The 26,483-nt window shown below is 36.3% G+C and overlaps 1 protein-coding gene and 1 pseudogene across 15 annotated transcripts in view; one reads left to right on the top strand and one right to left on the bottom strand.

Annotated features, from left to right (window-relative positions):
- The window catches only part of Eya4 (EYA transcriptional coactivator and phosphatase 4), a 289,205-nt gene extending 266,139 nt beyond the window's left edge, over positions 1–23,066 (top strand). For 11 of the 15 annotated variants that reach the window (XM_074074293.1, XM_074074278.1, XM_074074266.1 and 8 more), the window contains 7 exons: positions 6,022–6,111; positions 11,439–11,497; positions 11,605–11,765; positions 14,044–14,158; positions 16,767–16,888; positions 18,821–18,921; positions 22,226–23,066. In XM_074074293.1, the coding sequence (XP_073930394.1) occupies positions 6,022–6,111; positions 11,439–11,497; positions 11,605–11,765; positions 14,044–14,158; positions 16,767–16,888; positions 18,821–18,921; positions 22,226–22,306 (729 nt within the window). In that variant the 3' untranslated portion in view covers positions 22,307–23,066. Of the gene's footprint in view, positions 1–6,021; positions 6,112–11,438; positions 11,498–11,604; positions 11,766–14,043; positions 14,159–16,766; positions 16,889–18,681; positions 18,783–18,820; positions 18,922–22,225 lie in introns of all 15 variants that reach the window. The other 4 variants (XM_020165426.2, XM_074074341.1, XM_020165424.2 and 1 more) reach the window with 1 other exon arrangement.
- Positions 9,607–11,352, bottom strand: LOC109687518 (10 kDa heat shock protein, mitochondrial pseudogene; annotated as a pseudogene).
- Positions 23,067–26,483: the final 3,417 nt, after the last annotated feature.

The following is a 26,483-nucleotide window of genomic DNA, read 5'->3' as shown; positions in this document are numbered from 1 at the left end:
CAAGCCTAGAATTTCTTCATTATGCCACCAAACCTGTGCCACCAGCTACCTGCAGCTGACTCTCTGCCTTCTCTCTGCACCCCACTTGTGCCCTAGTTCCAGGCCCTCTTACTTCCTAAAATGACTGAGCCACAAGCTACCCCTCCTGGATTCTTCCAAGGGAATTATGTGATACCACATCCCTGTCACAGGGAAGGCCTCGAGCCATTGTCCCCTCCATTTGTTTTATTTGATCCTGCTATCCCCAAATGCCAGGGATATTACTCAGAGTTTACTGGGCACCAGTGGCTCATGTTTGTAATTCCAGCTATTTGGAAGGCTCAAGGTTCAAAGCCAGCTCAGGCAAAAAGCTCATGAAACCCCATCTTACCAATAGCTGAGTGCAGTGGCATGCATTTGTCATCCCAAACTACATGGGTGGCTCAGATCAGGGGGATCATGGTCCCAGGCCAGCCCCAGCAAAAAAAGTTTGTGAGACCCCATCTCAGTGGAAAACTGGGCATGGTAGGACATTCCTGTCATCCCAGTTACTGCAGGAAGGAAAAAAAAAAAAAAAAGAATTGCTGTCCAGATCTGCCTGGGCAAAAAGCAAGACCCCATCTCAAAAATAACCAGAGAAAACAGGACTGGAGGTGTGGCTCAAGCAGTAGAGCACTTGCTAAGAAGTGCCAAGTACTGAGTTCAAACGCCCATAGGACCAAAAAAAAAAAAAATCACTCAGAGTCTGAGGATGGACATTTTAGCTAAGGCAAGTGTCCTTCTTTGTTTATCTTCCTGGGGCCTCTTGGCCCCATTTGGGCGCCTCCAACTCAGGTGAACACTTGCTCTTTCTTAAAATACTACCTCGCCTTCCCTTCCCAGGCCTGGTTCACATTGCTTGTGCTGTTCCTCGCATGACCTTACACAGGAGACTGCATGCTTGCCACCATCACATCTGTGTGTAGCTACCTCCCTCACCTTTCTTGGGTCTCTGTTGCTCCTGAAAGGGGCCTTTGCTGCATTGTCTTGAGTTTGCCATCACCGTTCATCCCCATGGGTCTCTGCCTCTGTCTATCCAGGTTGTTTTGATTGTTTATTTCCTCATGGCCTGAAATGCTGATATTTTCTTGGGTTTTATCTGTTTATCAGATATCTCATCTAATAATAATATAAAACCCATTAGGGCAAGATCCTTCCTTTTCTTTTCTTCTATTTCTTTCTTCTTTCTCTCTTCTCTCTCTCTCTCTCTTCTCTCTCTTTCTCTCTCTGTCTCTCTCTCTCTCTTTCTCTTCTGCTATCTGTCCAAAATTTGAACATGTCTTCACATACTGGATATTCAATAAACATATAATTGATCAAAGAATGTTCCTAAAGCCATTCTCCAGTTCCCACTAAAAACACTTAAGCCCATTATCTATACCTAAAATCTCAAAATATTCAATATACCGAATATCTTAAGAAATCCAAAATATCTCAATTGTAATTGCAATGTTTGCCTTCTGGTTCATGAGCTAACGTTATCTCATCTCTTACAGCTGATTAAAGGAGTTCATGTATTCTAAAATGTTCAGAAGTGATTTTAGCCTGGGTTTGTAGAGCTTCTACGTCCTCCTTCCTCTGTGATGAGCTTACACTTTCTGTTTCTATGTGCATAACTCTACAAATGTGCACCAGGTCCCAAAGGAATAACTGTCCCTTGAGGTCTTTTTTTAAAAAAAAAGAAAATCCCCCATTTCTTTAAAAATATATAATTCCTGCCTCTCCTGAGATATTTTTACAGTGTGTCCCTAGAGGAGGAATTCCAGCTGATGGTTCAACACAGGGCAGAGGCCCATAGACAGACAGTCTGGCTCCAATTTATGCTCTGTGCTAACATGGCTAATAGGCGTTAGTATTTTGATTTAGAGAAGTGCTGTACTTGATCCTGACTTGGTTGTACACTGGTAACATCTGGCTTAGAATCACACATTTCAAGGCCAAGAGCTATTTATTTTCTTCATCTTCTCTCTCCCTTTCTCTCTCTCTCTTTCTCTTTCTCTCTCTCTCTCTCTCTCCCTCTTCCTCCTTCTCTCTCTCTCTCCTCCAACAAAATGCAAAATTTCTTGGGAATAGAATAGTTTCAGTATTTTGATAAATCAGTACCCAGAATAAATTGGCAGAAGTTCAGTTTGCTTCATATTAAACTCTGCAGTACACACTTGGAAACTTTGGGAACTATTATGTGTAGATAACATGTATCAAGAGCTTCCACAAAACCCTACTCGTGCCTTTATTAGCCCACTTTTTTCTTCTTCCAAGCTTTTGCTATCACTTCATTTTAGATCCTAAACTCAAATTCACTCCAGTTAAATGGAAAAAAGCAATAATTCTCGATTCATGAGGTGCCCATGATTCTATAAACATCTATTGAAAATGAGCAAACATCTCTGTATAAAGCTTGAGCTCCCTCCTGAAGTGTTTCGCTCTTGAATGCTGATAAAATAGCCAAGGTGCAGCACTGGGGCTCCTTCACTGTAGTTTGGCATGGCTGGGGGTGGCCACACCCACCAAATGCACAGTCACCTTTCTTGGATTCTTAGGTCTGCGGGTCCTTCAGATGGAAAAATGTAGTACTGTAATCTGCTTACTTAAAATTAGCTGTCCCAGTGACTTAGTAAGATGTAAAAAAACAAAAAGGAAAATTAGAGATTTTTTAAGTAAGCTCTCCCCAGACATTCTTTTAGAAACAAGACCACCACCTCTTACAGGCATGGTTTTCCTTGGCTTGTGGCATGATAGCGTGGCTGACGAAACACCTCCCTTTCAACAAGCTTGCTGTCTGGAAACCTTAGTAAAATGCAACTAGTTCACACTCTGGCAAATTTCAAACCTAAACTTACCCAGTTAATAAAAGTAATTTTGCCAAAATGCTTACTAAGACCTGGCTGTCGTAGGGTGTGTGATGTGCAGTCACCACAGCTTGCAAAACAAATGAACAGCCCTCCCAGTGCCGTGGGGCTGCATTCCAATCGAGTGCTCAAATACAGTTTTCATCATACCATACGCTATGCTTGCTTGCTAGAGGAGTCTTGCATTTTTTAAAAATTTGTTTGCATGCTTATCAGATGCACAAAATGCATTCTTCATGGATTGTCCTATCGCTGTTTAGATAGCTTAGAGAGCTGTGTAGTTCAGGAGCATGGAATCGATGAAAGAAACAATCAAAGAGGAACAGTATGTTTTTCTCCCATCCCATAAATCTGATCTGTAAATGCAAGGAATGTGAGGAATGAGCATGAGATATTCAGTCATTTTATTGAAAACTTAGAAAGGAAAAAATAAAAAAAGGCAATTCATGGGATAGGGTTTAACCAACCTGGTCTCCAGAAGGAAAACTTTGAAAGGAAGATATGTCTGCAACCCCATCTGAAATAGATATCTTTAGGGCAAGAATCATCAGAAACATAACAGAGTAGTGTGGGGCTCGGGCTTATTGTCTTGCATTAGTGAGCATTCCTCAAAAGCAGAAAGCGTCACTAATGGAATTATATGTTTTCATGCTGTAATTACATTTGATTTTTCCTGATATTTCTGTAGACTTTTGTTCATGGGTCCATGACTAGACAGAATATTTACAGGTTTTCTATGTCCTTGGCCTATTCGATGCCCCTTTTCTTCCTTCTTCTCAAAAAGAAAGTGATTTAGCACTTTGTAAATTTTTAACAGAAAAAAAAGATAAAATGTATATTTAAGAAAAATTTTATTTAGAGCCTTCAAAGACTTCTTTCAACAACAAAAAGAAAAACATGAACAGCAGCAACAACAACAAAGACCTTTGTAGTTGAAGTAAACAGAGCAAAGAGTCCTGAATTCTAAAACTCCTTGAGTCAAAGCAGGGACATTTAATGGTTTTTCTTTATTTTTGAATGAATATTTGTTGAACAAAGCAACTTGTTTGATCTTTGGTTTTGTTGCCTCAAAATTGTCCTATCACCGAAGGCAGTAGAGTTCAGTTAGCTAGAGGACCCAGTACCAGGAGACCATCCAGGTGTGTGAGCAATCCACATTCATTTTGTAGCTAACGTGAGAATATAACTACAAAAAACAAAAAAACACAACAGCATCTACTAAGGAGATAGAATAATTAGAAAATCATGTTGGACTCTGACATGATTCCTGGCTTATCTCCATGTTCTCCCACATCAGGTCAGCCTCATTGTACACACCTTAATGACCCGTTAGCACTTGATACCTGTTTCTTAGCATGGAATTCCTATTGTCTAGGTTTTAATGGCTACAGAATACAGGAGGACACTTCAAATGTTTACACTTGAGGTTTCCCCCAAAGCATTAAGGGAAGAAATATAATATAGAAAGAAAGTTGTTTGCTAAAGTGTAGGTGTAGAATAAGAAGGGGCTTCTACTTGCAAATGGAATTCACAGTGTGGGGGGGAAAGATATAGATAAATATCTCTGGGCCTGACCTGGGTTGGGTGTTCTTATCATAAATTAAAGTTAAGTTAGCATTACATTTCCCCAAGTTTAAATACATTTCTTGAAATGCCATTTATTAGGATGTTGAAAACACAATTTCAGTTCTCTCCTCTCAAATCCCTGCAGTCTGGCTCCTGGCCCAGCCACTCATCCCAAATCACCCTCTGAGGTCTTCCAAAATAACTTCTCAGCCAAAACCAATAGTGTCCTTCTAGACTTGTCAGCTTTTTATTCCAAAACATATTCCTCTCCCTGCTGACACCCATCTGGTCTCAAATTCTAAGGACTTACCCTTCCAGGTTTTCTACGTTCTGTACTTCCAGAGTCACACCTTAGAGCGGTTTGCCTTTTAGATATTGTTCCAGCATTGATAATTTCAACACAATTTTGTGCATGAATTATTTTCCTACCCCTGAACTCTCCTTACTGTATAAAGTCTTACATATCCTGATTCCAGGTCTTCAGCTAAGGTTAATTATGCTAAAGCAGCAACTCAGGTCCTGATTCTCAAGTCCTTGCTGCTGTTTTAAGATTTTGGTTTCTGTAAACAAAAAATGGAGTCATTTTGACTCTTCACTGAGCTCCTTTACTTTTCTTAAAGTACTATATCTTTTCTATCTGGATTATATGTAGTGAATTCTGTTTGTTATCCTCTGCCTTTCCCCCTTCAAATGATAATGAAAGGCAGATTAAACCACACTGTGTACATAGACAGATGTCGTATTACCTGTTGAGTAAATTACAGTTCATAATCAAACATTTTGCAGTATCCTCTGCAGGTTCTTCCTATCCCTCCTTGATTGATATTTTCTGCTCCCAACCTACAAACATCCACTTGGCCTGTTTTCTTCATTTCCTAATTCTGATTGCCATCACTGTTAACAGAAGTCCTTTCCTCTTTCTAGCAAGTTTACCCCATTCTTTAGTACTCCATCTGCATACTCTGTCAAGAAAACTTTCCATGAAGCATATGAACTGTCAGGCAGCTTTATGTAAAAATGCATCTTGAGTCATTCTACACATACATAAATTCCTGTAAATTCATAGATGTATCTGTAGATGTTGTATGTGTTCAACCTTTGGAAAGGTACGTTTTTTGGATAATTGGGTGATCTTTTTCCTACACACACATAATTTTTATTTTCTTTAATTGCATGCCAATTTTACATATTTTGGGTGTACAGTGTATATTTCAATGCATGTATACATTATCTTACTATCAAATCAGTAATTAATGCATATATCATATAAAACATTTATCATTTCTTTATATTGGGAACATTCAAAATTCTTCTAGCCATTTTGAAGTCTACAATAAATTGCTTTTAACACTTGTCACCTTCCTATATAGTTTATGGAGCACTAGAATTTTGTCTTCCTATCTAACTATATTTTTACACAATCACCAACCTCTCTTTATTCCTCCTTCACCTCAGAGAATTTTTGAATCTTCAGTAAAATTCATGCAGTCTCTTCCACCCACCCCCAAAACAATGTGCACTTTAAAGACTTTTATAATAATTGTGGTTACTGAAATGTGACCTCATTATTTGTGCATTTTCTTTTCAGGATCCCCCCATGGCTGTAACTCTCGGACTCCGAATGGAGGAAATGATCTTTAACCTTGCTGATACACATTTGTTTTTTAATGATTTAGAGGTAAGAATGTTAAAAAGGTAAAAATAATTGTTTCCAACACTAGAGATCTTAGGTAGTTTCATATGTGCAGATAGCCTGGAGAAAACTGAAAACTTAGCTTAAGAGAACTATAAAGTTCTTATCAAGAGGAAAAGTTGTATATACAAGTATGAACAGAAAGCAAAACTCTGGTCATGAATAATATATTAATGTACTGACACATATTGAGGATAAAAATGCCTTATGTGAGAGTCTGCTCTGCTGTCCCATAACCAGAAACCTACTCATACTGCTCCTGGCTTTTATTATTCTTTATTCTCCCTTTTTATTTGGAGCTTGGTTCCTTAGAGTCACTACCTCTTCAGCATCTCTGGAGTCACCCTTTCCAGGTTACTAACCAGGATACTGCTTAGATTAATCAGTAAACAATGTTCACAGATACTCACATGCATGGATCACTGAACTTTGTAGATAGTCCAGACTCTGTCTTTGGACACCACGATCATTCCGAATTTCCTTGCCCTCTCGGTAGAATACTGCTGAAGCTGTTTACAAGGTGCATCTGATATTTGAATGCATTTGTTTTCTCTTTTCTCAAATTTCTTTCCCTCTCCAACTCCAATTGGCGTTACAGTGTCTAAATGGCAAACAAGAGGAAGAGAAAGTAAAAACAACAAAATGAAAGGGCTCAATGAAAACTAGCTTTAGAATAGCTAAATGTGTACCAGGAGGAATATCAGATGTATGTACTGACCTGGGTTGTTAGGCATCCAGACAGTAGAATTTGAAATAACCAAGTGGTTTGGGCACAACAGAAGAACTTCTTATGCAAGAATAACAGTGCTGAAAATGAGATTTCTCTCTTGTTTTTAAGTAATATGCTTAAATTTATTTTTGTCTCATGGTTTAGAGTGAAATAAAAGTATTTATAAGCACATTATAAGTGGTGAGGGAGATTATTATCACTGATCCTCACAGTATTCTAGACACTTCATGTTGGACTTTCCATTAATTAATTGGTTATGTTTTGAAATAAACATATATCACATTTCTTTTGTAGGGGAGAAACTGTAGGGTCCACAAGCACAAAAGTCATGCCCTGCTAGCTAAGTAGGGGAACTGGAATTTTGAGGCAGATTCTATGCCAGCGCACTTTGGTTGGCTCCCATACTAGGCTAAAATTAAGTGTGTGAGAAAGAGAGGCCAAATTTTAGTGAGTGATTTAAGTTTTTTTTTTAATTGACAAGATCTTAAATCTAGATTAGTTACATTTGAGACGTGACAAAAATGTGTGATTCAGTGTTACCCATAAACGTGTGTACTGAAAATTGATTGTGTCAAAGGAAGTTGTTCTTCTTTTCTGAAGAAAGTCATTATTTTCATTGGATGATAAAATAAAATGACTGTTTAAAGAGGATTTTTTTCTTTAACGGACAATATGAAAGGTCAGTGTTCTTAGCCAAGTTTTCAAGTTTTAGAAATAATATTTCCTTCTCTAAAACGTAACTTAAGTTTGTCCTGCTGTTCATTACTATCCAGTACACAGAATGCTTCTACCTAAACCTGCTAATAGAAAACACATTTGCCCTTTCTCAGAACTTGACTTTTTAAATACAGTGATAACTATTCAAGCCTGTTTTCCTGTAGTTAACAGGGATGAATCTCATCCTAAAGGAGATTCTAAAATGATTAGTCCTTTCAAAGCTAAAAAATGAAATAACTTTATGCAGTTTTATGCAAATTTTATAGTGTTCATCTCATTTGCTTAATATTTTTATCAGAAATACATGTAATAATGAACTTTTAGCCTTTTAATCAGAACATTTAGAAACCAGATGAAAGAAATTTACTATTCAACTTTTAGCAGAACTCTAAATTGAGAAGCTGAAAGTAGCACATGATAAGTTTGTAAACACCTTTAGCAAGTTTGGAGTGAATGTTAGTGCATCCAAAACATGGTTATCTATGGTGATTTAAGACTTTTTATTTTGGGTTAAATATTACATAAAATATCCTTTTCAAATATCTGGCAGGATCTCTTTCAGGAGTAGTAACTGAGAAAATATTGGTATTAACTCTCTTCTTTTTTGTTGTGTTTTAGAATGTGATGAAAACTATTTGATTTAAACCCTAAAACTGAACTATTCAACAGAAGTGTACATGATCAATAATTTAATTGAGTCTGTATATAAACTATTGAACTCTCATATATGCACACACTTGCACATTCAGATGGTGACCCAAAGGAAACTCCAAAGTTTATTTCTAAGTGACATAAACAAATACTAAAATAATGAAATGTAAACAGTTGCTTTTATGATTGTATAGTATAGTTACATGCACACCTGCTGTATGTCTTCATCTGACTTTAAAGTCAACCTTACTTTCATACAATTACTTATTCCAAGAAACCTCTTGCAGCCATAGATGGCAATAGCTCCCAAACTAGAATTCAGCTATTTCTGTTGACAAAGAGAATTCCTCAAGAGAGTATCTACACCATTAGCTTATTATGCTTTTTCTTGTATATTTAATCTCTCTAGATCCTTTTTTAAAACCTAAAACTCAAATCTGAGACTCAAATGTGTATGCAGTGGAACATACGCAGTGGCAGCTGCTTCTCTCACAATTCGTTAAAGACACAAATTTAAATCCACCTAAGAGATACTTCACTACATCCTGCCCAACTGCAGAGAAAGCACATGTTCGCTTCTCCCCTAAGATGAGAATGCTATTTAAATAAAATGTTATTTCAGTTAGAATAACTTCCACAAAAGAGGGAGCAGGGATTTTGCTATCACAAAAGTGAGAGAAGACTGCTGTGGATTATAACTGAAAAAGACCAGTGACAACTCTGTGGTCACTTTATAAGCCCAAATTAAAGCATTTAAGATTAACACCGGAATTATTTCAAATGTTTGAGGTCTTCCACTAAATTGTGTTAAAACCAAAGCACTCTAATGTTTTTAGGTATTTCAGGTTTGGGTTAAAATGATTCTTGCATAGTTCCTCAGAGTAAAAACTAATTGAAGAACAATTATTTAGCTTTTCCTGAAAAATGTCTGTAATTGAAGGTTAGGTTTCTTTCACTGGACTGTAATCCTCAGGCAACTATCCAGAGTCAACAGCCAGTGTTAACTAGGCATAAATTTAAAGAGAAGTTAGATTTGGAAAAACCTCAAATATAACTTCAAATATAGGTACATGGTCCAATAAGTTTGATATACTGTTGTCCTCAGGAGTAAAAGACAAATTTTTGGGCAATCTAGTTACAAATTAATCATGTGAGTTAATACTCAAAATGTCAAATGAATTTCTCTAAAAATTAAAATAAGAGGGAATTATAGAAATAACTTCTGATTACTAGAGTAATCTTGAGAAACCTTCCCTCCTCCTTTGGGGGATATGATTAGTTTATTATAAAAGAAAGATGTGGAAATATTTACATCAGGAAAGATTTCAGAATTTCAGTGGAGAGGGCAACTTCACGTGATACCATTTTGGTAGTGGTTTATTTTAATCTACATATTTTCCAAGAATATCCCCATCTCTGAAAAAGAAATAATTCTGGTCATGTAGAACTGCTTTGGTTCCTCAATACCTGGAAGAAGAAGTTTACTTCCAACTTTTATGCTAACTGGTAAAATTTCTTTCCGTTAAAGCCCATCCAGCAGCTTATACCGTTGCTTACAATACTTTTACTTGAGATTTTTCTGGTAACATAAGCCTCTTTTAGTTACAGCTTGGCCTGCACTCACTTCAATCAATTCTTGCACAAATAGAGGAAGAAACTTTCTAAATATCTGTCCAGTTACAGCTCAGGCAGCCTTTGCTCCTACTTTGCTCTTTTTGTATTCCCTTCCACTTGTGACATAAATATCTTCTGATGCTAATCATCTAGAATACTACTATTTTATTTCACTGCAACTTTCAAAAATTTAAAGGGTAATCCTTTGTTTAAGAAAGAATTCTTGACTGATTATCTCTGCCAGATTACACCTTAAGTGGTGGGGTATATCCTGGTGAAGTCTGTTGGAATCACTCCTTCCCTGGACCTTCTTAGTTGGATTAACTTCTCTGGGTCTCTACCTATGAATATAGGTAGAGATTTATTTTAAAAAATTGCCAAACCCACAATCTGTGTAAACTTCATTAACTTTTAAAATTAGCCTAATGGAATTTTTAAGTTTCATCCCAAAATTGTATTGACTGGGCTTGTCACTGAGTTTCATATTCTCAAGGAAGCTCCAGTCAACTGAAACAGGGTGGATATGCTCTGTGTTGAAAGTCAGAGACTAAGCACTCAATGTTTGACTGAAGACACTTCCATGTCCTGAAATGAGTATGACTATTGGCTGAAAAGCCTTTTTTTATTAGGTCATATTTTCAAATTTAATGATTTTTCAAAATGAATTGGAATGGTAAACACTATAAATTGCTTATTTATTTATGACATACTTTATTATTGTATTATAGATTTAGTCTTCTGAGGGCAAGGTAGGCAAATTCCACTTTCAGATAATTTAATATCCACTGGAACTTTGCAGATCATTTGAAGGCAGAACAAGCCTGTTAGAATAACAGAGAAGAATCCATTCCTCATGCAGAAGTTGCTATTCTGAGCAGACTCTAACTGATAATCAGGTCAATTGTGTGCGAACATTTACCTCAAGTTTATTTTCATTAGAGTTTGTAGCACATTTGATATTGTAAAGCTTTGTTATTTTCCTTTTACTTTTAGACATTCTTTTTAATTTAAAAACCTGGGAAAAGGAAAATGTCAGCTTCTATAGTTATTACCTTTCTTTCTGTGCCAAAAGATGAGGACTTTTAAAATAATATCCACAGTCCAGCAAAAAAGCAGGAAGGCATGGAACTCTCACAAGACACCATCATTTGAAGTTAAGTCCCTCTGTGACAGCTCAGCAAGTAATAAACAATAGTAACCACTTCAGGTGCTCAGGCTACATTAGTTTTGTGTATCTTCAGAGCAGTATGGTTTATGTATGCACAACAGAAAGAGCTAAAAGAAAATAAACATGCTTATAAGATTCAAAAGATAATTTCCTATCAATAATTTTAAAATTAAACTTATCTTTTAAGCCACTGTGCAGAAACTCACACATCTTGTTTTTGGATCCCTTTATGTCATGCTTTTCTGAATTTGGATTTTTGAGCCTTCAAATGTTGCCAATTCCAGACATCAGCAAACATGCAGGAGGTGGTGGGATAGATGGGCCATTGCTGCCATCTACTGGCCATAGTCTGAACACACAAAACAATGGAAAACCTTACATAGTAGCAAACATGATTTCAAAAAGGAATGATGTTTGCTATGTTTTTAACAGGAGTGCGATCAAGTTCACATAGATGATGTGTCCTCTGATGATAATGGGCAGGACTTAAGGTAAGCCATGCCTTTCAGTCTGCAGTTTCCTATAGAAATTCAGCTATGGAGTTTTGCACATGTAATTATTTCTTTTATTTCTTTTTAATATATTTTGGGTGTTGCAGTACCTACAGTTTTGCAACTGATGGCTTCCATGCAGCTGCAAGTAGTGCAAACCTTTGTTTGCCAACAGGTGTAAGAGGAGGAGTGGACTGGATGAGGAAGTTGGCTTTTCGTTACAGAAGAGTGAAAGAATTATATAACACCTACAAGAACAATGTTGGAGGTAAGCATGGCTTACTTCTTCTAATAAAAGCACCTTGGTGTAGGCAGCATTCAAGTTATAGATTTATGTTAGACATTATTCCACTATGAAATAAATCAGTGAAATCTCAGGCTGAATAGCATTGAGCCTGAATTTTTAGTTTCTTAGAATTATTGAGGGGAAAAAAATGAACTATAGAAATTAACATGCACTCCTGTCAAGGAATTGGGCATTTGTTGTGAAACTGTTGCTCAGATGTTCAGTTAAGATTTACAGTGGGGCATTTAGTCTAGGTGCTTGTGACATTATCAGAGAAAACCGTGAAAAGAACATAGAAAGGCAGTGGAAAGAAGACCTTTCTAAAGACACAGTCATTGGCAACCACTACCTCTCTGTAACCCAGTCAGCATAAATATAAACAGTGATTTATGTCATTCAAAGATGTTCAATACTAAATCTATTTAATCTTTTTAAAAACTTGGAAGTTGCCTGACAATGTATCTTTCCCACATACAAGATAATGTTAACTACAATGATCATGGTTTTGAAATGTTTAAATATAGGTAATATCTAAGCCATTTTATACTCATCCATAGATTTGAGGGGCCATATCAAACCTTTGATACCAAAACTACAATCTTGGATGTGCTTCTAGATTTAATAAACATGGATGACGTTCCTTATTTAGATCAATTTTAGGTCAACAAGATTCTTAAGATTTGTTATGCAGTTGTATAAGATTCTTCTTTCAGTGTGTTTCTCGTGTTTAACAAATGAAGGATTTTTTTAGGAGCATAAACCAGAATTCAGAAGGGAATGCTGTGTCTAAATACATGTGTACTTCACATATGTGTCAGAATACGATAGATTACATAACGTTTTCTTTTAAAGTAGACACATCTCACCCATTCATGTACATCCTGAGGGTAGGGCTGTGTCTGCTCACCTTAGATATGCCTAGCGTGGAAGTGCATAATAGATACTCAATAGGTATTCAATACTGTAAGAAAATAAAGGAAATGTAGAACCAGAGACAATATGATCATTAGAACCAGAAGGGAGCTTTTTAATTTTTTAAAGGTAGTATTGAGGTTTGAACTCAGACCTTTGTGCTTGCAGGGCAGATACTTTACCACTTAAGCCATGCCTCTGGCTCTCTTGGAAATAGGGTCTTGCTTTTTGCCCATCCCAGCCTGGACCATGACCCTCCTATTTTAGGCTTCCCAACATCCTTGGGATGACAGGTGTATGCTACCTCACCTAGCTTTTTTCCTTTGAGATGAGTCTCACAAACTGTTTTGCCCTGATGGCCTGGAGCTGTGAACCTCCCTATCCCCCTTCTGTGTAGCTTGGGTGACATGTGCACACCACTGCGCCCAGCTATTGGTTGAAATGGGGTCTCACCTCCTTTCTGCTGGGGCTGACCTTCAATGACAATCCTCCCATTCTTGGCTTCCCAAGTAGCTAGGATTACAACAATGGCAGGACCCTCTTGCAGAGTATTGTTCAAATTATCTAAAAATTGACAAGATTTCTAAGATATAACCTACTATACTAGAAAGTTTAAGCAACCATGTGAGAGTCTACTTTCTGTCATACATTAGCATCTCCTTATTGAAATAACAGATAAGACTTTCTAGAAAATATAAATTTTAATTGAGAAAAAATCATTTATCTATGTGTGCTCCAGGTGTTCTGAAATATGATTTAAGTAAGAAACCTTTCTGTGAATTGAGTACATGATCTTGTTTTATACGAGCTGCATCATTTATTTTCTCTGTGTTGGGGATCAAATCAAGAACCTCACGCATGCTTGGCATATATGATAATTCCATTATTAACTATTTCAAAGTGGAAATGATTGTGATTATTAAAAGCCTAAACATTTTTAGGCAACCAAACATTTGAGGTTTGTGTCCCTAGACTGGTTAGAGCCCCAGTGCTCCTCCAGGCCTATTGGGTGGGACTCATACCCAGGAGTTGCAAAGCTCTTCGGGTGTTAGGTGCCCCCTGAACAGGAGTCTAGGCTCAGTGAGGGCAGAAGCTGAGGGCCACTTTTCTGCTGTTATGTTCCCAATATCTAGCTCAGTGCCCAACTCCTAAAAGTTGTCCAAAAGTATTCATTGAGGGAGTAAGTGAATCATCAGTTCTGAAATGTTCAATTTTAAGTCTATATTTCTCTCAATTTCTAATACAAATTGAAATAAAAATGATTTTTTCTAGACAGAAGGGACACCAAGCTAGATGTTCTTGAGAAAATATTCAGCTCCTGACTCTGCCTTACATTTTGGTATTCCAGGACTCCTTGGCCCTGCCAAGAGGGATGCATGGCTGCAGTTAAGGGCAGAGATTGAAGGCCTAACAGATTCCTGGCTAACAAACGCACTTAAGTCCTTATCAATCATTAGTACTAGGTAAGTGAGATTGTTACATTTCTATGTCAGTCATATGGAAGATTTAGGTCTAATGGTACAACATAGATAAAAATGTTTTAATTTCTAGACAGTTCTGGGGTTTGAAGGTACTTTAGCAAAAGTCCAGTGATTTCTCTCTCTCTCTCTCTCTCTGTGTGTGTGTGTGTGTGTGTGTGTTAGGTAGGAGGAAGGCTGTTTCTCAGAATAACCAACAGATCCCATCTTTCCACCCATCTCTCATCATAACTACTGATAATTCTCACAGAATAGTCACATGACATGCAAGGCAAAAGGAGACAGCACTCTGTTGGTGGCAAAGTACAAGGGATGCTGACAAAAATAAAACTAATATTTATAAATGAATGTGTGTTTTAGGTCTTTAGGCCATAATAGATAATATATGTAATTTAAATTGATCATAAAAGCAAGAAAAAATTATATCCTTTATGTTGTTTGAACGCTACAGTAAAATAGTGACTTGTCAGTATTGATAATAAAATTAAATTGATTTATGTTGCTGAATAACTGTGTGCTGTAAATTACTCATAAAGTAATATAAATCTGGAAAATGAAAGGTGCTAGGTGGCATTTGTCTTTGTACTTTGCTGTTCCCATAGTTTTATTTCTGACTTAGATGAATAAGTAAAAGCAAGCTTAGCAAATGTGTGGGTAACATAGCATGCAGAGAAAGAGATCCTGTTTGGACTGATTGAATGGAGACACATAAAACTTGGCAGAGTGAAAGGTGAGTCCAGTATTGAGGACATGAAAATAAATGGGTATGTGCCAAATCTGACTTGTGGCTTCTGACCCTGTGATACGATCTAGAACTACATTGATAACAGAAGGCCTAAATGGTGGGGTTGCAGCATAGCCCCATGTCTGACTGGGGAAGCCAGAGCTGAGAATTGTGCTCTGTTCTGGGCACCGCATTCTAATGGGAGCTCTGACAGTGCTGAAGCATCTTGTGTCCAGCGTGGTATTCTTGGGAATTAGGGCTATAGTGTAAATAGTTGGAAGAAACAGAGAGTTTAGTTCAAAGAAGAGTCATGTGTGGAACAAAACTGTCAATTTCAACTGTTTGAGATGTTAGGTTGAAAAGTAAATTTGATTTTTTTCTCTGTGTCAATAAGGAAGGAATTAGGATGAATGAGCAGGAATCCTAGGAAGAGAGATTCTAGCTCTATGCAAGGGAGAATTAATTGTCTAGCAATTATAACTATTTGAAAATAGGTCTTGCTGTGTCCTGATTTCTGTAACTGGTGACCAACATCCACTGAAACTGGGACATGAGGACCCCTGAGCCCCTGAAATGGAGTGTAATCTGCATTTATCTGAGGAAAACCCTTAATTATATCTATAAGATGTCTCCCAGATAGTTAAAAAAAAAGATTATTACATGATATGCATACACATTGCACATTATATTATACTGCACCTGTTATAATATGTGCAGATTCTCCTTAAATGGATGACCTGAAAGCAACCTCAGTGATATATGATTTAAGAAATAAATAGAGGAATAAGAAGGAAAGAATGAAGAAAAAGAAGTCAATACACACTGAATAATTAAGTACTACTGCTGAGTTATCCATAATATTGCCATAGTAGTTTGGTTCTTTACCAAAATGCCTGAAAAGTCAGAAACAAAATTGCTTTGTTGAATTATGTATCAGAGCCTTTGGCAATAACTGCAGTTATAAGTTTTGCCTTATAACTCTGCTCTGTGAATATTAACTAAGGATATATCCAAGGAAAAATTTGGGTAGCATTATTATAGTATTGAGGAATCAAAAACCATCCAAGCATCTAAACTGAGCTTCAGAAAAAAAATCTGATGTGTATCAAGCTGGCCAAAGAGTTTATTATACACCTTATGTTTTATTGGGAGGAGACTAATAGATTATATGATACAAGATACTAGGCCTAGATATAAAAAGACAGATAGATAGAAAGATAGATAGATAGATAGATAGATAGATAGATAGACTATAGATGGGACAAGGAACACCGATAGTGTATAATCCTAGTGGGAGAAAATCAATACACAGTCAGAAGCACTGAAAATAAATTCACAAAACAGAGAGAGTGTGATTTTTGGATGCCTAATTAATAATTGACACTTCATTTTCTTCTTTACATTTGTTTTTTACAAATTTTATATATTTGTAAATTTTATATAAATATGTACAGTTTTTATTGTTAAATAACAAATGATACAACTCAAATATCACATGGTATAAATGGTGAAACTTCTCTTCAAAACCACATATCTAAACTTAAAATGCCTATATTTTATTTTATTGCACCACATTTTCATTCTGTGACATTTATCTGCATATGACTTTGAATAACATTTTGTTTTGACGAAATGTTATGAAGAGCTTTAAATGTCTCAATCTAATCACAGCATGTGCATTATTCTTCATAATCGACCATTATTGAGGGAATGAATGCCTGTCTGTCTGTCAGTAGGCCAATGACTGTTGAATGTTGAAAGGAGGTATTTCTTGTGAAACTTAGAGACCACAGTGACGATTTTAAATCTGTATTATTGGACATCATTTACTAATAGAAAACAAATATGTGCATTTCATTCCTACTTTAGGAGTAACTGCGTGAACGTGTTAGTGACAACAACACAGCTGATCCCAGCACTTGCGAAGGTTCTGCTCTACAGCTTGGGAGGTGCTTTCCCCATTGAGAATATTTACAGTGCAACTAAAATAGGTAAGGAAGTATTTAGACTACATGTGGAATGTGGGCACATCTGTGTGGGATGTCTGCATGGCTCCCTTTGCCTCATTCTTGCTATTAGAACATATAGCAAATTTGGACAAAACTTCAAATAACAAAATCCCCCACGACTCATTTACAGATGCTAATTTTTTGAAGACCTTTGGCTGGTAAAATTCTGAACTCAATATCTAGGTAGTTCTGATTTAGTCCACACATTTCATAAAGTATTCTGGCATAAGTTATCTAAATAATGTGAAATCTCTTCAACCACAGTAAAAATTTAATCGCTGTTAGATGAAGTATTACATCCCACTATATGCAGTAGTAAGATAAACATACTGTTCTGGCATCACAGGGGAGTTTCATTTGGATTCAGCCAGTAACCATGAAAAAATTCCAGAAACAAAGATTTTTCATGAAACAGAAAACATAATTGAAATACTCATAAAGCCTAATTTCCAAAAATGTGCAGTGGGAATTAAAAGACCTACAACCTTGTTTATTTAGGTAATATCTATTTGTAGGGAGATCTTTGATTTCGAGGGTATTTAGCAAACTCAGACTTCTAATAGATTTTCCAAGACAAAACTCCATCAATTTCTGCCATCTTCAAAAAGTTAAAAGAAAACTACACGTGTATTCCACTGTCAAGGAAATGCCTGGGAAAATAAATGTGTTGTGTAATGTGCCCTGAAAGTCACAAACTTAGGCGTTGGCAGCTTGACAAGAGAAGTTCAAAATCCTAAAATCCCCCACCAAAAATAGCCGGCCCTGGACCTTGTGGACAACTGATGTAGGCTCTGGCAAAAGAGCAACCACCCCCCGCCCCCGTCTTGGCAGCTGCTTCTGGAGGACAGTTAAAGAGAGCCACACTTTCATGAAGTAAATGCCACATTGTCACAGCACTATAATTCGGTCCCAGGTACCAATCCCATACATTTTTCATATAAATGTAGATATGTATGTTGCCAAAATTAAAACATGGAATGTGATTTTGCTTTTTGACAATTCAAATAATTTTATACCACAATAAACATTTCTTTAGGTTAAGAACAATATTTTTTGGCCAAATTGTTTCCTGTCTTTAAACAAGATTTTAGAGTTCTAAACTATCACATTAAGAAAAAAGGCAAAAGTAGCCAGTACACAAACATTCTGGGCATGAAATTCAGAGAATAATGCCAGTGTTACAAAAAAGGAAGTACAAGTGGGAACTCTGTAATGGTATTATTAAATTCCAGTCAAAAAGTACTAGAAACATGGGTGCTGTAGCTCAGTCAGACAGCACCCGAGAACAATTAGCCTCAGCAGATTAGCTCCTATGCACTGAACAAAGAAATTATTTATAAAGGTAAATCCGTATCTTAGTATTTCCTCTTTCCTTAAAGATAAAAACTTTAATTCTCCACAATAATATGTTCAACTGACTTGTCTATACTACTTAAAATAAATTAGATAACATTGATTTATAGGATTAAATAAACAAATGTTGAAATTACATTTGCCTGTAAAGTTGTTCCAATCCTCTTTGGTGGAGTAAAAAACATATTTAACATTTTTCTAGGTCAAATGCTTAACACTTCTGACTCGTTTGGAGTATGAAACACATTTGTTTACTAGTATGCCAACAGTGATGCTATCCAAGGGTATGTGTGTTGATTTCACAAACTCCAAAGTTGAAAGCTAGTTCAAGTAATGTCCAAGACACATTAACGTCACGCTTTATGGCTCTGTGGGTTAATGAATACTGTGGCTGGAAGAATAAGCAGTGCATTGTTTTTCAGGCAAGGAAAGCTGTTTTGAGCGTATAGTATCCAGATTTGGCACTAACGTAACTTATGTTGTGATTGGAGATGGCCGAGATGAGGAGCATGCTGCTAACCAGGTAACTTCACTCTGAACTTTATCTCATTTATCTTCCAGGAAAAGAAAGTTGCTTTGAACGAATAATGCAAAGGTTTGGCAGAAAAGTAGTATATGTTGTAATTGGGGATGGTGTAGAAGAAGAACAGGCAGCAAAAAAGGTAACCTGTCTCAAACAATGTTGGTGTGATTCTTCTAATGCAAGCCTTTTTGTTTGCATTCCTGTAGTTTGGCCCAAGGGCAGCTTGACCAATGATAAGAGCATATAAGAGCATGAGAGAGCCTTCTATTCAAATAAACCATTTGGAGTCTAGCATTTTTTTGCCTGGAATTTATAGGAAATGCATGGAAATTTATTTATATTTATTTGTGTAGGAAGTAAGTATATGATGAATATTTATTTCTGTATGTATATGCACAATATATATAAGACATGTACATATATATATATATATATATATATATACACAATGCACACAGGTATAGATGGCCTACTCATGTGGAAGAAGTGTGGGGAAAAACTGTTGTTAAGCCCGTGAAATGTACCATGATAAAGTTTAGTGAGCTGATAGAAAAATCATCTGAGTGGCACAGACTCCCACATACCACATGGTCCTTGTACATGCTTAGCAGTAGGTATGCTCCTTGGTGATAAATGCTGAAGGTAGACTTGATAAGCCCTACTGGAATAAGATGTATTATTCACTTCAGAGATTTAGAGGCAATGTGCTTCATTCCTTTCAGAAAATTCTCATCTGTTTTGGTGAATCATTGGTACTTTATTGAGGCCAAACAGCCTCAATACTTTGAACATATTCAGAAGATCTCATAGACCCTAGGCATTGAAATGAGCTTTTTCTCTAACCCATATTTTCTAAAGGAGAAACCAAGGCAATTAAAAAGCATTGAATGATTGATTCAACATCACTAGACAAATGATGCTAGGATTGAACCTCAACACCAAAGCACTAGTCAATGCAACAGTGAACTCTTCTACTTGGTTCACTGAATGATAGCAAAATATCATCTATCCAAAATAAAAGTGATAGAATTTATAAGACAAATAAAATGGTGATTTAGCTTTTTCCAATAATGGCATATCAGCTAACATTGTTTTACATCGAAAGAAACTTATCCATACTATCCCGAGCAAGTTAAATCACCATCCAAAAAAGTAGTCACTAAACACTTGCATGTACCTGAGTATTTAACCTAATTTCTGTGTTCTAAAAAATAACGGTTTCATAGAAGAGTTTATGACTATACTAGAAGGAGAAAAGAAATGATTTGTGCTTCTAATCGATTCAAACCAAGCAAAATGGAGAAAGAGAACGTGATTGTACCTTAGAAGATTTAGTGACAGTGTTGGCAGCCATACTTGAAATTCCCTGTGCTTTTCCATCCCACTAGGAGAGCTGGTAACACAAAGCACCCTTGGTGAGGATTAGCAGTGCTAGTCACTGAAGATGGCACACTGGCCCCAAGGACATTCTGTATGAGGTCAGAGCTGCAGCCTCAAGAAACCCAACCTGCATTTCTGACCATTACTTGAAATGCTTCCAGTCAGTTACACACCAGGGAACTATCTTCTGGAGTTTGTCAGTGTCCTGAGTCCTCATTATTTTGATTTTCATTTAGGAGCTATAATTACACACAACAAATGGCAGTCAAGGATGCAGTCCTCCAACAAACATTTAGCCTATGCAAAAGTCATGTATATCTATGTCAGAACTAATAACATTTTTCCAAAACAATAATGGCATCTGCCTTTGAAAATTAAAACTTACCAAGTCTACTCCAATAATCCATGGCATGAAATCTTGACTTTTGTTACACCTTCAGTTTTACACCTAATGCTTCAGGAAAAAAAAAAGGCATGACTCCAAATGGATAAAAATCTGAGAGATTGTTATTTTCAAATGGTTGTTTATGTAGGTACAGTTTTGGTGGCGGTGAAGGTTTAAAATTCTATTTGGAAGCACAGGTGATTGGTTTCACTAGTATGCAGAATGCATGCTTTTCTTTGGACATAGCAATAATTGCATGTGCAGAAATACCAGTATTGTTCTTTTATTACAAATAGATCTGAGCTGAACTTTAAAAATGCTACCACTAGGTGAATTTCTATGCTCTGATTTGACCTAAAACCTACAGTGTTTTAGAAATTTTAAGAAAAAATATCAAAGTTTAGAAATAGGAATGTGTAACTTCACTCTCCTACAGAAATACATAATGTGAGATGTAATGCAATTTTAAAAATCTTTCTAGAAGCCATGTTTAAAAGTAAAAATAAAATACTTAATTTAACAATATTTTAACTGGTCCAATTTATCCAAAATATTATGTCTTAATATTTTGTACTTAATCAGTACAAAAATTACTGATGTGAAATCGTGTTCTTTTATTGTTGTCCTAAGCTTTTCAAATTCAGTATGTGTTTAAATTGGACTAAAAAAAATTCAAGTGCTCATAGCCACATGTGACCAGTGGCTACCATACTGAGCAGCAAGGAATTATACAGAAATAGTGATTATTAATTTTTTTTAATAAAATATCTTTTTCATGTTATATATATATATATATATATATATTTCCATTATATACATGACTATACTCCATACATATAAATTCTAGATGTTCTTTTCCCAAACTGACAAATACTGCTACAGTTGCTATGGTTCGGTTTCTTTTTTTTACTATTACCATTCGCAATGGGTCTTTATAGATAGCTTTTTTTCCTCTAATCAGTCCTTTGTATGACATTTTAATGCCACATATTTATCTGATACTGATATATCTCTGGAGATCCACAAACAATTGAAATGTCACAATATTCTACCCTAAAAGACCCTAATTTTATCCCCTTAGGGATGGTATCTCTTCGATTGAAACTTCAGGATGCCTGCAGTTTCAATCCCATGCCAATGAAAGAAATCAGATCAACTCTACTGGCTTATGTTATTAGTTATTAAGAAAGTTAGAAATCCACAAATTTTTCTACTCTATATAGTCCATCTTCAAATGGCTTTTTACATAGAAAGAAATTCACTGTATTTTCCTCTGAAATAGACAAAAGGCTTTGGGAAGTTTATGGTTTAATTTTATTTTTGACCAAGACATACACCTAAATTAGGTGTATGTCTGCGTCATCAGTCACATAGGCCTTTCATGTCTTCTAGTGATAATGCTAATTTGTGGAATAAAACTGCTTAAAAATTTCAATATTTGCTTTATTATCACTAAAATCCAGTTCAGATCTATTCCTCTGTTATTTTGAGTATGTCACATTGGTGTTGAGCAACCTTCAACTAATGGTCATTCCTCCATTAAACTTCCCCTCGCACCTTGGTGGATAAACGTATCCTTGTGTGTGCTGCTGCTTCATTGAGATGATGGTTATGACCTCTCTGCATTCTTCATTCCCACCCTTTCCCTCTCCCATCCTTCCTTCTCTTAACCCCACAGCACAATATGCCTTTTTGGAGGATATCAAGTCACTCAGACCTCTTGGCTCTACATCAAGCACTGGAATTAGAGTATTTGTAACTGTGTTATCTAGCTGGGGATCCAGTTTTTTTTGTATTTCAAGTACACTGAATTTTTATGTGTGATTCAGTGCCTCTGGCTCTACACATATAAACTGTCTTAAAGGATGAAATCATATTTGGAATGAAAATTCCAGAAGGAAGAATTCAGATTGCTGAATGAAATTAAACTTTAGTGCTACAGAAAGGAAACTCTATGGTCTTATACTTATGACGCTTGGATGGTTTTTAAAGTACACATCTGTGGAGGTTGTGATGCACAGTGAATGAGTCCTAACTGGAATGAACAGCTTTAGCAAAGAACTCTCACCCTCCCAAGCCACAGCACCTGTGCTCCATCTGACAAGGTGGTCAACAACATTCCTCAAAATGGGAGTTTTTCTCAGCCCTGAGGTTTGAACCTGACTTTACCCTTCCTAGCCCAGAAAATCTGAATTGGAATGCACTCAGACTGTATAAGGACAGACCTGTAATTTGTGTAAATTATTAATGGAAATAATTTACTGTGACTTTATTAGCAGCTGACTTTGAAAGTGGATGCAATTTTTCTTCATTTGTTGGGGAGGGGAGAAGGGAGGGAAATGGGAATATAATATTGTCTCTTTTTTAAGTTTGGCAAAACAGAATGTTCATACTGATGTGTTGTGCCTTAAAGACAAGACAGCGCTTGTGTGTTACAATGTAACTTTGGTGAAAATCTCTGTAAATGATGAAAAAAAAAAAAACTTTGTGATAATTCTAAACATGACCAAATTTAAAATTCAAGCTGTCAGAGTTTAATACTGCATCAACAAGAAACTGTATTTGTTGCAATAAGAAACCAACAACAATAAGAAGAAATGGAAGCTTGTATTTTATTTGGGTTCTTAATAATTCCAATAATTGTATGAGGCAACTCTCTGTGCATCCAGCCATACGCAGAAGTTTTGAGAGAGACTGGTGGGACCTTTACTTAGAAAGTAAAATATATGTAGAAGTCTCAAGCATTCTTTCTACAGTTTTTCTGAAGAAAACTAAGAGCCATATTCATGACAGCTTGCACATTTTGAGTATGACTTTTCGATATGTGCAAGTTGCTTAGATATTATCATGCAAATCATTAGCAGTGATCACCCAAATTATTTTTATAGAAGTTGTGGACATAAGTTAAAATTCACATTGAGTGAACATGGCTTAAAATACAGCTAAGTGTATTTCTTCCTAATGCCATGGCAAAAAAGAAATGTCCTCATTAATGGGAGGTGGATGCACCAGACGGCTTCCAAGGAAAGAAGTGAGTATGCAATTTTTATCTAGAATATCATCACACATTAAATCAGCAAGTGAGGCAGATCTTGGCAGCATTACCAAATCACAACAGTAAAATAGTGTTGGTTCTCAGTCTTAACACGTCAGTCCAAGGTCTCCCCATTACAGACTTGTGTACATTGGTTTCTGCTGGTACTGTTACTGAACAATGGACTGCATTCATGGCAGGGACAGCCTGTCATTGTTGGGTTTGCATGGTTTCTCCCCCACTTGGTGGGAACATGATACAGGTTCTCCAGTAGTTTTCTATGACATGATTTCCCCTGTGGAAATTTAAGACTTTGAGATCTAGAGTATTCTAATGGTGTCTGCACCTGCAGTTCTGTGTTTTAAATGACATAATATATATCCTGGAGTCCAACTGTTAGTCAGTGCTCCCAACCAGAGGCTGTTCTGGTAGTTTATAAACTAAGACTTCTGTGGCTTAAATAAGACCAATGCTTTGTGCATAGATCACAATGAACATTCACTATGGAAATAAGATTTTACTCTTCAGGCTATAAACATGTGTTTCTTTAGTGAATGTTGAGGCCGTGTTTACAATGGGTAGGAAGATAATTTGAGATTCTAATTTTGCATAAGATTGTGATTTCATTACATAAACCTTATTCTTTTAAAGGTTGCAGCTTTTGGCTACCTCTGCCCCCAAGTACTGTAGCAGGCAAATTATGGTTGGAATGCTTTTAATAATAATAAGTAATAATAATAAATTTTACTTAATACTTCTGTTGGCCTTTAGCTTGAAAATAGTTTTAAAAATTAAAGATTTGCATTGATTATCAGTATGTATTTTGTGCACTAAACCTTAAATATTTATTACTGTGAATAAAATGACATTATTTTGCTGTATAGCCAGTTTCTTTAATGATAGAACTGTGGCATTACATCAAAATGTTTAATTCTTTTTTATATCAACCAAGCAAGGCTTCTTATGCTGCTGAACCTGCAGGTGCAGAAAGAAACACCTTTTCTTGAAGCAAAGAGAAGGTTGTTGATGGCATCTCCCAGTGCTGTTTTTCACACTCATCCTTTTTTCTGAGTATGTGTTCAGAAGAGGCTTCCAGCATAAAACCTAAATGCAAGATTGATGAAGAATAGTTTGGTGCAACAATGGTACAGACCAAGAAGCCAGCAGCATGGCTTGATCATGTGACTTTGAGCATGCTCAAAACAAAACACTTCCTTTCCCATCTTAGGAACCAAAACTCCTTTTCCTTCCTGGTCAAAACTTTGGCAGTTCCTATGTTCTATTTACATGCAGAAAATTGTGCCTTATTGTAAACCCTAAGTGGGTTTTCTGCTAGTACACATACAAACTTGGCATATTAGGAAAGATAACTACCTTGTGTTGCATCTTAAAAATATCAAGACCATGTAATTTCAGTAAGGAATAGGTGGCCTGGCTATGATATTACAGCATGTGACTAAGACACTATGCATACCCCTGCAAAAATGTGTTAAATCAAATTCAGAGGCAGAAGGAACATTTTAGCATCATACAACTTATGCACAAACATAGGTAACAGTGCCTCCAGATTTCTTCCCTTAGTCTCTAGTGAGCTAAGATTCAAAATAGTGTCAACAGTATGCTCCACTATGAAGTTGTTTTTATAAAGTGTATTTGTTTATGACAAACCTACATTCTCAGAGAATATGGCATTTGGTATTTCTTTTCAATACAGACTTAAGCATCATGAGCCAAAGTTGCATTTGACTCCCAGCTATAGTAGCATCATGGAGATCTCACAGTCAAAGTCAAGGAGTTCTGTTACGTATTAGTAAAGTATAGATTATCGGGGCCTACATAATTTAAAGAAATGTAAATTAATATTAAAAGCTTGTAAAAATATGTACATCTTTACTATTTCTCAATAAATACCTTTGCAAATGGTTTTCTTGTCTTCACTCTTCCATTTTGTAGAGTTTTTAATGTGTGCAATTAGTTCAATTCTAAATCTTGTGAAATTTGTATGTAGTTCTCTTGGTATGGTGTTTCCTTTCCATACCTAAGTTGCATACTTTGCAGTGAAGGCAAGCTGAGACATAACACAGTAAAATGTCACTAACACTTTAAAAGTGGCTGGTTTTAGGCCTATTCGAATATGTTAAGTTCCATTTAGATGAACATAGTTATATCTGTTAAAATCTATGAGACATAAGCATATTTGAAGAGGATAAAGAAGTGTTTCTGAAATGGATTTAGCACTGTTTTATTGATTTGTATATAGTTTTTGCAAATTTGTAGTCCAGTTGCAAATCAAATGCAAATTTTAGGCTAATTTCTGCTGGCTCACAAATTTTAAAATGTTATCCTTAAAATTAAAAAGACTTAAATAGAATTATATAGGAACACTCTGGGAAGCCTATACCATACCAAAATCAATTATGGCCTATGGAAATGTAGGAAGTCTGCTAATATAAATTGACTGTGTCCACATCCCTTCTATTCCTTTCTATATAATTACCAATGAAAGTTGAATTTGGTAGAAAGACTAAATTATATGTATTATTCCTCAACTCTCCCCTGGACTCCAAACAAGTAGATCCTGTTGCCTCTTCAGTATACCTGCTTTGTGAAAGGACATCTCAGATAATGTGGCCAAATAGAGCTGGTGTTTCTGCCCCAGCCACATTGCACCTCTCTCACAACTACCACCCAGACCATACCTGTCATCATTTCTCATCTATATCACTGTTAGCTGGGTCTTGTGCTTTGGTACTTACACTCCTTTAGTATATCTCATCAAGATAACTAGGATGACACCGTGAATTGGAGCATGTCCCTCCTCTTCCTGGAAACATCCAACAGCTGGTTTTCCATCTCACTCAGCACAGATGCCATGGTCCTTAACAGTGACCTGTAATGCCCT

This window comes from Castor canadensis, chromosome 1 (genome assembly GCF_047511655.1).
Source record: "Castor canadensis chromosome 1, mCasCan1.hap1v2, whole genome shotgun sequence".
NCBI classification, from domain to species: Eukaryota; Metazoa; Chordata; class Mammalia; order Rodentia; family Castoridae; genus Castor; species Castor canadensis.
The sequence above is the reverse complement of the archived record's forward strand: the minus strand, read 5'-3'. Positions and strand labels throughout refer to the sequence as shown.